General features: G+C 37.0%; 1 protein-coding gene across 2 annotated transcripts in view; it reads left to right on the top strand.

The window, feature by feature from the left end:
• The window catches only part of MINDY4 (MINDY lysine 48 deubiquitinase 4), a 71,928-nt gene that overhangs the window by 53,904 nt on the left and 5,161 nt on the right, over positions 1-12,863 (top strand). For both annotated transcript variants that reach the window (XM_062621345.1, XM_062621344.1), the window contains exons 16-17: positions 5,083-5,263; positions 9,996-10,068. In XM_062621345.1, coding sequence (XP_062477329.1) covers positions 5,083-5,263; positions 9,996-10,068 — 254 coding nt within the window. The remainder of the gene's footprint in view (positions 1-5,082; positions 5,264-9,995; positions 10,069-12,863) is intronic.

Below are 12,863 nucleotides of genomic sequence, written 5' to 3'. Positions count from 1 at the left end.
CCTTGCCACAGCAGCATAAAAGAACATTAGTCAATAGCCAGTGCTTTCGCAGAGTCTGAGTTAGGGTTGAACGCACACTTCTTTCTGTTCTTCTTCGTTAATGTTGCCCTTCTCTCTCCTGTCCTCCCCTGCCGCCACATTCATTATCAGAAAGATTTCCTTTTCTACAACAAGAAGGATTCAAAGCTGCAGAGAAATTATCTAAGGCTGTCACACAGCATTAAGTCATTAAGTTATGCATAGTCTGAATAATAACCTTTGTGAACATTAGTTTTATTTTTCTTAATCTGATTGAAATCAAGTACGCATCAGTGGCATTATCTTTACCCTCACAGTGTCCTTTAACTAGATGCAAATATAATAGTATTGTGGCTGACCTGGTATTTTAATACTGCTGGTCAAATAGGTGAACTGAGTCAGTGGTGTTCTTGCCCATCCAAGTATATCTGTTTTGACACCATTGACACTTTAGTGTCAACGTTCACTGTTGGAACATTGTTTAATATTAATTCAGTAAAGGTCATTGCAATTCTGAGGAAAAAACATTGACAGAATAAACAATAGGTTGTGGCCTTTAACTGTGAAAGCTTTGTAATTATCCTTTTGTCTATCAATCATACTGGATTCAGTACAATTAGAAATTACACAGTTTGGCAGAACCCAGACCTTTGTGGAATCACATGGGTCTCAGTACTGTATTGATGATTGCTATGGAAAATAAGCATCTGTTGTATTCATGCAAGCAAACATAAAGCAAGAAATAATATCTAATTTATGATCTAAGTCCAACAAGCAAGGAAGTGAAATTACACTAAGTAATAATAAAGCTCCTGGAGAAAAATGGCATCACACTAGCCATATAAAGTGATCTCCCCTAGCTTTGGTATAATCTTTTCTTCTTTAAATCATAGCCACTGTATAGAAGTGATAATCTAATGTTTGTTTCTATTCAAGGTAATGGAGATGAAGAAACACAGTATCTACATTATATTTCTTTTTTGTTTCTTTTGGTATACATATGGCAAAAAATAGCCTGTTCAATGACAAAATAAAAGCAAAATGGTGAAGTACCATAAACTCGTTCTGGCAGATACTTTAGAATAATTCTCCAGTCATAAATATTTGTCTGTAGATTTAATTTCACTATTGTGCAAATGCACACTGAAGTCAGATGTGGAAAAAGACCACCCAGACTGTTGAAAATGAGCCATTTAAAGGTGCTTGCTTTTGAAAGGTTGACATTTTCCGAAGTTGAGAATTGTGTCACTGAAATTTGTGAGCATTCTTAAGAGATTTGTAAGGGAGAGAATCAGGGTTAGTGAAGTCTCCATAGGAATTAAAAACATGCAGCACGAAAAGACACCTAATTCATTAATTCATTCTTCCCCTCCTTACTTTTTTTTTTTTCCTGAAGGTTAATGATCATGTTTGAAAACAAATATTTGAATAGTAATGCATTATTACTTTTTAATGCATTGTGTTACTGCAAACAGAAAAAAAAAACAAAAAATAACTCAAAAAACAAAAGGGATTCTATTTTTGGTTTGCAAAGAAGAAATACAGCTGTTGAGCCCTTTACAAAAATAATATTTAATAGAAGAGATTCAAGTTACATATCCCTGATTTGCTTTTGGAAGTCAGAGGCAGCATTACACTCACAGGGCAGCATACAACAGCTGGAAGGAAGGGCCCCATTCTCTGGCAAGCACTTTTTGGATAACACACACTCGGAGTTTGAAGGGTTTCATGAGAAGTCAGAACTGGTGTTCATGCTTGTTCTTCCCTGTTCTGCTTCAAGGTCCTGTTATATTCCAGGATCACTACCACCAGCCAACCTGACCCATCAATTGAAGAAGCGCTCACCACTCACCAGCTGGACCAGTTAAATGAGAGCACGCTTTCAGTCTACTCAACAATCGATGCTTCAAGAAGGCGGCAGAAGAATCCTCACAAGGAGGATTGTTCTTACCTTGCCAGTAGCATGGTTCCATATTATATTTTGTAGAAAAAAATTAGACATGATTTGGGGAATTCAATGGGAGAGAGAATTTCCTTATTGGAAGTTTAGACAAAGAAATACGGAGATATGAAGGAATTTTAACCTTATGGATAAAACCCATTCCATGCTGCCTGACCTTTTCCCATTCCATTCTATTCCCACCCAGAGTGCAGGAATACTCTGAGGTTTCTGGAGAGCCACAAGCCTCTGTAAGGTGATGGTAATAGGACAGAGTGGCCGATTGTTTTGAGAAGCAGACCTGCAGTGACCAGCCAACAGCTGGAACACAACTTGATGTTAAAGGCAGCAGCCAATCCTCACCTAGAATAATTGATGTAACTGAAACAAAGACTTCCCGCTTTTTATAAAAATGAGGATTTGAACTGAAATGTTTTTAGATTCTCATTATTGTCTTAAAGTTCATGTCCTCACCTTCTTCTGCAAGCATTGTAATTGAAAACTATATATGTTTAGAGAACGTTCCTGCAGACCTTACTCATCTGAACAATTTGTCCTGACTTCAATGAGACTGTTCATGTGTGTAAGAATTGGAGTGGATGTGTGCTTTGAAACACAGTTGTATCTCTCTAATCTTGTTTTGTCAAACATTGTTTGATGAAGCTTGGAAGTTACTTTATCAGACATATGTAGGAAGAACACAATTTTAGAAGACTGGGTGTTCCTTTCTGGCTTTGATATATCTGCATATTAAAATATGTGAGACTGAATCTTTTCATCTGTATCCCTCTAATTTGCCATCTTTTATTGCATCTGTGTGTTTCCCTTTGTGATAACTCTTGTTATGAGTATTTTTGTGAGCTTCTAAAAAATTTCTTTAAGATGAGAATTTACATAAAAACCCAAAGCTGTTTTATAAAAGGCTGTTATAAATAGATATTAGTGAAGTAATGAGTCAGGGAATAGTTACTTAATTAGCTAGAGACTTGTTATGTAAGCAGAAATTCTCATTGGGGAATATAATTGAATTTGTACTCATGTAACACTTCATATATAAATTCTAAATCTCAAGAATAAAAATCCCACACACTACTTATCACTTAGTTTTGATGCTGTTTAGATTTTTAATTAAAATAGCATATATGTTGGCTTCCTGCGTTTTAGCAATTTATTTGATGCACTTGTCTGCCCAAAATGAAGAACTGGGGAATGGGCTGCAGAAGCTGTATCTGTGAATCTATATCTAGAAAGCATGTACAAGATTTTTTTTCTGTTAAAAATCTTCCAGTTTCCACTAGTACCCATGGCATATGCTGAGACATTATTTAAATCCCATAGTGGTAAACGTAGAAGTTGCAATAGAGTAGATGATTTCTGTAGATTATATCACCATATTACTATGCAAACCTCTTCAAAACTACCTGAGCCTCTAAACTAGCAAAGTTTCTTTGATCCATGTGTCTGTATTATGGAGGCAGAAACTGATCTCATATTTCTCTGTGCATATATTTGCACACTTGGCTGCCATTCCTTGTTTTGCAGATTAGTAGCATACCATCAGTGCAATATCTGTTTAGCAAAGGATATGCAGAACTGGTGATAAAGATGGTTTTACACAGCATCCTGCATGGTAGTGATTCTCTCTGTTATATGAATAATAAGCAGAGCTGTTGTCAGAAACATTCCACTGAAAGAAAACAGTTTGATTTTTTTATTTTCCCTGAGCGATTTATTAAAGATACAAAACCCAACAATTCAATGGGAGAAAAAACAGTATTATTTTGAACTTATCATACAGCTTCAGTGACAGGAATATAGCTAACAGTAAATATCTATTATAGCTGAATATTAAAATCCTAGCTGAGAGAAATTAGGTTTCTTTGCTACATTAATTAATTGTTACATTAAGCAATCTCGTCACTATTTTTACTGCTATTTACTACCGAAGCTACTAATATCATTAACTGATACTGCAGTTTTAAAGCAGCAGGATGCAGTAGGAGAATGGTATCTGTCTCAGAACACATTAGTATGAGGTGAAGAAAATACTACAAGTTATTCAGTGACCTCAGGGGATGCAGAGAACTTCCATGACTCATATCAGTATATATATATGTAAGGTTTCAAAACCATAGATACACTCTCTCAGGTATTAAAGCATATATATGTCTACTTTAAACCATAAATTCCATGACAAATAATAGCTATGAGCCTCAATTCTATGCTAGACTTGAACCTTAAAGACTATGGGGTGAAGCAGCATTTGAAAAATGGCTAAACTGATAAATGAATACACATACAGAGAAAAGTAATTGCAAATCCAAAGAATTGCTATAGTAGCCTACATTTTAAGCATCTGGTAGATTTAAGAAATATACTTCAAATCTTATTTCAGTTAGAAGGGACCTACAACGATCGTCTAGTACTCTGCTAAATAGCTCCCTGAATAGCTTAAAGTTCACTCTCCTGAAATCCAGTGTAGCAACTTTGCTGTCCTTTTTTCTCATTACAGTGAAAATTTTAAAGTCAACCATTTCATGATCATATGGCCAAGACAGCTACCTTTAAGAATAGTGACTCAAAACAAGTGCTTCTGTTGTTGCTTTCTTCTAGTACCTGAGAACATGTAAAATGTCTGGGCTATGAAGCTAGAAGAATATGCTAAAGTGAAGGGATTGTATTATATTCTTAATCCAATAAAAGATTTTGAGTTCAGTTTAGTTGCTCACACAGGGGTGTCTCATGTCATCTGAGATCCTATGAAGTCTCCTGCCTGGCTTCCAGGTATTGTTGCATAAGAGCATGGTCTCCCATTGATCTCATGTAATATTCCTGACCTAAACTCACTGTGGTTTTATAGCTATTGCAGAGGGCAGGATTCCTTTTGGTTCTGATCATCAGGGATATGATCTTTTTACTGTAAGGTTACTACAGCTGGATTTCATTAACTGCCTACCTCAGGGCTAGATGCTTGCTTGCTATGTTCCATGATTTACCAGACCTATCCTGATCTGCTTCATCAGCAGTGTATAATGAGTATTCATTAATGTTTGTGCACGGTAATAAATAAATTGTTTCTCCCCCTGCTCCCTATGATTTTCTATTGTTTTGTATCTTCCCTTTAGGTTGGTTGTTACTTGAAGACCCCTAAATACCCAATTTGGTTGGTGTGCAGTGAAAGCCACTTCAGTGTGCTTTTTAGTTTGGAAAAGGATTTACAAGGTGACTGGAAAACAGAGCGGAAATTTGATCTATATTATTATGATGGCTTGGCTAACCAGGAAGAAGAAATACGGTTAACAGTTGGTATGTACAACTCAGTAAATCTGCATTTAATCTCTGATGATGGCAACAGAAGAATCCACTAATACAAACAATGATGGTTTCAGGCATTAAAAATTAGTTGTGTGCCTGCTTCATAATTTTAAGTTTTGATGATTAATTGGAAATTAGATTTCACAAGGAAATTTTGAGGATAAGCTCCTGAAATGGTTAAATGTGAGCATGGGCTACCTTGTATAGACTGGTAAATCTTTCAGTGACGCTGATTTCCAAGGAGAAGATTGTGGTCTGGTCTATTCATGCTCCCAGGGCTATAAGCCATATTTAACTACTCCTATTCTTCCTCACATCTTCTCACATAATTTCTGTAGGCAGAAAGTGCAAGTCTTCTGTTCCTCAACCCTACACGCCTGTAGTAAAATGAGCAGAAATGGTGAGGAAGCATGAAATCCTTGCCTCCAACAACAGCTACTTCAGAATATGACAGTAATCTGCTAAGAAAGCCTGGCCTCTTACCCGCTTGTAAGCATACCTGGAAACATGAAAAAGATCTTCTGACTTGTTACACTCATTCTTTCAGGAAACCAGGCCAAATTATGCAGCTGCTTTTACAGTAATTATGTGTTTCTCCACCTGGAAGGCATTTGGACAAGGAGTATTCTGATACTTAGAAAGCTCCTACTTATTGCCATATTAAGACATTCTTGACCACTACATTTCTATTTGCTAATAATAACCTACTTATCTTTTGTTTTCTTTCCTTCAGTATATTTACACAATCTAATCAAATTCCTTCTCAATCTTAAGGAGCCACTCTATTGTAGTCCACTCTTTAGAAATAAGCTGTATTGCTTGTTTGCACCTACATTCTGGTTCTTAGACAGGATGACTTATACATGGGTGTTGTATGTTCTAATTGAGTCTAATTGAGTGGGAGTGCTGGGGGCTTTAGCATCTCACAAGATTTGATAGTAAGCTTGTCTTTTTGCCTGTTATTTATCCTCTTACTTTAATTAAAATCCCTGTCATTCTGTTGCAGTATTCACATTATATATAATCTCAAAAAATGCTTACACTTCTAGAGTTGCCAGCTGGTTCCCACATGGTCTGTCTGAGATAAAAGATTTTTTTGTGATACAGATGATACAGTTCAGCATAAGAATACAGAGATTAACATTTTTTCTATTGTGTTGTACAATGTAACATATGGTCCAAAAAGAATGTCCTTATCTGTCTTTACGTCATTAGTAAGTAAGGAATGTTTCCAAAATACAGATCTACCAAGCACTCTGAGATCCCTGGATAAGCAAGTGCTCAGAGTATGTGAAAATTTTTCTTTACTGTTCAACCTGTCACGGCATATTTGTACATTTCTCCTCAAAAACTTGTATTGAGAGGTAGATATCTTTCTGTTGTGGCTTTAAGCTCTTCTAGGAATGTATCTTAGCAAATCTTTTGTTATCTATGAAATTCTGCAAAAGGCTGTAAAATGCAAATTCCATCATTGCAGGGAAATGCTTTCCTGGCTGTACAGTAATCCCTTGTTAGGTCTGGAGATATACTGAAACTACTTTACATCCAAAGGTAGCATTGATTATACATTTAAACCATGCATACAGTACCAGATGGATATCTCAAAATTCTAAGTATTACTAGCATTTCCATTGTGGAAATATCAGCAAGCTGTGACGGTTAGGCAGTGTTACCTAACCAGAGGTCCTGGGTGCTGCATAGCCACATCTCACTGGTGCAGGTTAGCAAAGTCATTTGCTTTTCACTAGCAAGAAGGTAAATTCCTTGAAATGGGAATATTTTTTTTATAATTAGGAAGATTACAATCAAGGTCACATTTCAGGAAACCTTGAAGAAATTACACTGGGCAAGAAAAGCAAGAAAGAGTAAGATTACATTTTAGGGGTAATGGCAATTGCCACTTATACTGAGAATTTGCCCTGCTTCTCATAACCTATGAAGATGAGAAATACAAAGTTTCTTCCTAAAAGCAGGCAATGCTTGCTAGTGAATTCAACATAATACCCTAAATAGGTGAAGGTTCTTTATTATTTCCATTGGGATAGAAATTTCTGACAGGCAGGGAAAGACAGCATGCCAGTGTATCTAAATCAATAACCCTCTGCATTTTGTTCATCTTCTTTTGTTGGCTGTTTAGGGACTGAGTAGAGATTCTGCAATTTTTTTTCTATGTCACAGAGACCATGTGTATAAAAAAGTGTGGTTTTATAAGAGAGATACTGATCTTCCTTTCTAATATATACAGATAGCCGCTACCTATGTTAACATTTACAATATGGTGTCTCCAAGTAAAGATATAGGGAATTTTTATACAATTGTTTTTAATAAATCATTGTTATATCTCACTGGTGCATATTTTCAACTCAGTATCCTTTTAAAGGTGTTTTCAAAAAGCAGCTGAACAATTGCTAAAATGTATATAGCTGAGTTTCTCAGAAGATTCTTCCAGAGTCATAGTCACCATCCTCAGCCCCTTTGCAGATTGCACAGAAGGTAGCACAAGCAGGGAAATTAGCCCATGTAGAGATACTGGAGGCAGCTTCTAGGGAATGCTGGCCTATTAAATATGGCTCAGAATCCTTTTTTTTGCAAGTTAAGATAAAATTTTTCCAATGTGCAAAAAAGTCTTCTGGAAAGGTAATTAATAAACCATAACTTCCTAAGGTTGCCATTAAAATTATGAGCAATCTTTCTTCTCTGGGTTTCTTCTCTTTTCAGTTTCCACTCTTCTAAACCTGTGCTCATTATATGAGCACTCCTGAATAGCAAGTTTGTCTGCAGCTGTGCTTGCACTTAATTTCTCACTACCCTTAGCTTAGGATATAAGTGAAGATATAAGAGATCATATTCATATCCTCCTTGTGGACTCCAAGATGGAAGAGTGTAACTTCAGTATTGCTTGCTTTAAATGAGTTGTCTGAAACACTTTATCACAATTTGTTAGTTAATTAACTTAGCTAAATGTTCTTTGCCTACTCCTGTAAGATATACCTTTAGTGATATTTTTTTGCTTATTCCTTTGTATGAGAAACCTCCATTCAAATCTCTTGGTTGGAAAAACTCAAGTATAAAAATGACAAAATTCAGCAAGTTGGCAATGACAGGAAAAGGCAGCCATGCCATTTGCCTATCCTGCTACCAATACTGTAGTCAGGACAGTGGCTGTTGCTTCTCACTATGAGAAGATCCAGAACATCAGTATCAGGAATTCCTAGAGGGGTCCAAATACTTTTGGAGACCTTTAATGAACCTTTTCAAACTCTTCAATATTAGGATAAAAACAGCCCTTTGAACCTTTAAAGATTCCTGATATCTCTAAGTTCCTGAGGATCTAGGAGAAAACTGCCAGAACTTTATGTACTTTTAAGTATTGTCCATTTCCTACTACTCTAGCCCTTACAGTGAATCAGATTTTTCTGCATGTATTTATACCAACAAAATCAACAAGCAAAGGAGAGCCAGGTTCTCTCTTTGACATGAGGAAGCCTGATATATCTGAGATTGGCAGCTGTGAATATAAGAGCAATTGCCTCCCATCCTGTCTAGATCAGTCTCACAGAAGCAGACCCATATCCTATACCCTGTCTTGGCAGTTTTTGTTGCTCACAAACCACCCATTGGCTGGGTGACAGACAGAAAAGAAGAAAAAGAAAAATATGTTGTCTGCTGCAGTTTAAAACGTTTTACTCCAAAACAGGAAACAGCTGAGCAGACTGACATCCAAGCTCGTCGCAGGATGTTTTCTCCCTGGGAAGTTCAGCAACTACTTTCACTGCTGACAGATCCAGTGTCTGAGACACTGACCTCTCTGTTTTCCCCGAAACAGTGCAATTGCCTCTCTGTCCCGAAAGAATGCTCAGAGCCTGTGGTAGCTCTCTTATGTCCAACCCAAAATCATCTTCTCCCATCTGTGCATTGCTTTCTCAACAGTCAAGGGACAGTCTTTTTTTCCAGGGTGAAGGAATCTTATAACCCGGTTCCGACTGGACTTAGGATTTCCTATTCAAGTGTAGGACTTCCGCTGTCTTTAGTATTAGAGTAATAAAAGTTGCTTTCTTTGTAATTATGACATCAGCTGCAAAATAAAAACCTTATTACAGCCCTCCATGATTTTTCACTTTCTAATCTGAGATTTTCCTTGTAACTGTCTCTGTATTAGTAAACTAGCTTGGGTCAGGGCATGAGTCTGAGCACTGTCCCATGATCATCCTTATTGTTAAGTTGTCAGCCTAGTTCTGGGTATGTTTCTAGCCCAAACAAGTAATACTGGGCACAATCTAGGATCGTTCCTAACAGTGTTTACATTCAGTCTCCCCCTTTCAGCCTTTAGACTTCCACCACATGAACAGGCAGTAAGCCATTAGTGGAAAGGGTTCCAGAAGCAAAGCAGTGGTTGCCGGAATGTTCACTATAAGGTCAGCTATAAAGCCCCTGCTATTGGCAAAGTTCCAGAATCATGGTTCACACTCTTGAGCGTTCCTGGCCCTGTCTGTGTCCTCTCTGTTCAAGTGATGTGAACATGAGGTGATATTTAAGTGCCAGCAGTGTTCACTTTCCAGGATATTTCAACCCAAAGTAGATACATGCCTGTTGTGCGCTAGGAAATATACAGTGTGAGTAGTAGTCTGTCACTTCCATGGGTGGAGTCCTAGAAGCTACTGCGGTATTCTGTATGAATAGAAATATGCTCCAGGCACTAATAATATCTGATATGTCTCTGCAGACACAACTCAGATGTGTGCTGAAGATAAAGAAAATGATCTTACTCCTCCACTTGAGCACTGCATTAGGACAAAGTAAGTGAAACTAAGGTTTTAATACAGATATATTCAGTTATTGAGATAAATAATACATGTAAGGCTGGAGTGTGATAAAAAACATTGCAGGAAGTAATCTTGCAATATTACTGCTTAAAAATCAGAAAAGATCTGATAGGCCAGGCTGTGTTAATATGCACCACACATTTAATTGAGTATTGTTGTAGTTAACATCAAGCTGGCTAAGATGTTCAATTCATACGTCATCAAGAACTGACTGAGCCAAATTCAGTTTGGGAGCACAATTTGATTTCAACAGATCTAAATTCAGATTCCTGAAAGTGATTGATTACTGTTGTACAGGTATAATGAGAAAAGGAGAAAATTTCTTCAATCTTCATCAGTCTTTTCTGAAAAATATAATTTCACTGGAGGACCTGGGTATGATTCTTGATGCACAAAACCCTGTGCTCAGTGATCTCAGTTTTGTTAAAGTTTCCATATGTCTCTGGGCAACACAGAGTTTCTCAAGACCACAGGGCCCTGTGTTTTGTGAAGTCATTCTTGGCAGTTCTTAGGTCATATTTTCTCCTTAAATACAAAGCTAGTTCCTGTAGGGTTTTCATGGCCATATTGAGGTCTATATGATATTAAATTACGGATTTTGAAGTAATTTATTCAAGACATACTCAAGTTAATGAGAATATTTTCAGTTTAATGAGACGAGAGAAACAAAATGGAGAAATTTAGCTGGATAGAAAAATCAGCTTTATATCAACACCAGCAGCACGACTTTGAAAACTGCTATCTGAATATCTTTGGAACAAGAAGTAAAAGCCTCATTGTCAAAGACCATAACATTTGCTAAATCAGCAAGCCAGGCAGCTTCAGATTTCTCTTGCAATTTCCCTCCTCTCCTTGCTACAATTTGTCCTGTCAGAAAACAACAAAAAAATAAGGACAGTGGCTGCCAAAGAGTGTGTTCATGCAGGGCTGCCATTATAAAGTTACAGAAAAGTAGAGGAGGCATCCTGTAACATGGCAGCACTGATATTAGTCGAGGCTCTCTGCACTGTATTGTATTGATTACTCTGTTCCAGTGACACATAAGCATGACTAAAAACTAAAATAAGTAATATATAGCCTCAGAAACCCACACAGCGGGGTGAATAATACACTCAACTACTTGAAGTTGCTGTTAGAACATCTTTCATTCTTGGCATTCCATCAAAGTTTTACAGTTTTTGTAATGGTGATATTTGTTTATTTTAAGTTCCCTGCTTTAATCTACTGGAGGAGTAAATTACCAGCAAATTCCAGTGTAAATTTATTTTGTTTGTACCATTCTCAGGACTGTCTGATTTACCCTCATGAGTCTGGCTTCTTGTTTTCAGTATTCTCCATTTGCTTTGAGAGTATTTATTTAAGCATGGCCTTGCTCCTAAAGGTTTTTCATGTTATATTTTCCCTCTTTGTTTTAAGAACTTTTTATTCCAACTATGAAACAATATATAAGGAAAAGCAAAACCAAACCAAACTAACCAATATTTTAACAAATAGTAAGATAAATAAAGAATGTTTTATATTATGCAAGCATGGAAAATACTCCTTAACTAATTTTTAGTCAGGCAAGGAAGGAAGCAAAGAGCTGTTACTTATTTTGACCAAGCATTTTTGATGTAGCTTCTTATCAGACCTTTCTCATTAAAAAATGCAGGATAATTTCTCAGGCAATGTGGAGAATTTCACAGTCTGAACAATCAACTGAGAAGATTAACTGTTGTTTCCAAATATTTACTGGGGGGTTTCCTTTCATTCACAGGACTCATTTGTGTTTTAATCCATGAAAAGCCTTCCCATTGTTTACCCCAATACCTGAACATCACCACCCTGCTGTAATCACCACCATCATCCTGTAATGCATTGAGTTATATGCCTAGCATCTGCCTGCTGTTTGTTCTCTTATCATATCCCAAAGGGAAAACTACATATTTAATAGACTGAAGTTATTGTTATTATTATTAGAGGAGAAAGGTTGGTTTGCTTCTGCAGAGAGTGGAGACTCATGTTTTTAGTCACTATTCTACAAAATGTCAAAAGAGCAAGATTTGAGTTGAAAGGAGGTAACACATCAGATGACTAGAATCACTAGTCTCTGGCAGTCATCACTTTAACCTGCAGGTTGCCAACCAGAGCCAGTACATGTGCTTTTATTGTGGCTTTCAGCCCTAGACATCTGTAGAAGCAGTTAGATTTTGACCAAGAGATGTCTGGAATGTGCATCCTTGGGTTGTTTGGGAGATGCCGTGCAGACGTCTTATCCCATTCTTCCCTGAAGTATACTCTTGTATTGCAGTCACAATCCTCGGCATCTCTCTGCACTGACAGAAATAACATCTGTTAGCTCTCCCTGAGGGGAGTAAAACTTTGATCTGATATTATAATCTGAATTCAGTGGTATATTTTGTTAACCCTCTAGCATCAGCTTTCCTCTGTGATAGTGAAGGTGTATGATACATTAGTTCATCTGTTTCGCTTTGAAGTGAGATATCCAATGGAAATTTAGTGGATAAGAGAAGAGCATAGACATTTCAGCCTGAATTACTGGTGTGCTCTAAAACAATACCAAATTATTAATACAGGAGGTATTCTCTGAATGTTATTCCAGACTGAGCATTGTTCCAGGCCTGAACCAGTTCCTTTTGTGTTCCCGTTAACTCCATGACGCTTGAGTGAGGTGGTAGTTGAACCAGATGCGTCAAGTGTAGTTTTGATGTTGTTAATCTGATAAATTATAATTGAATCAGGAGTAGAATCTGTCCTCTATTTGAATT

This window comes from Pezoporus occidentalis, unplaced genomic scaffold, assembly GCF_034315485.1.
Source record: "Pezoporus occidentalis ecotype Australia unplaced genomic scaffold, CSIRO_AGI_Poc_V1 ctg23, whole genome shotgun sequence".
In the NCBI taxonomy this organism is placed as follows: Eukaryota; Metazoa; Chordata; class Aves; order Psittaciformes; family Psittacidae; genus Pezoporus; species Pezoporus occidentalis.
This window is presented reverse-complemented; position numbering and strand designations above follow the sequence as displayed.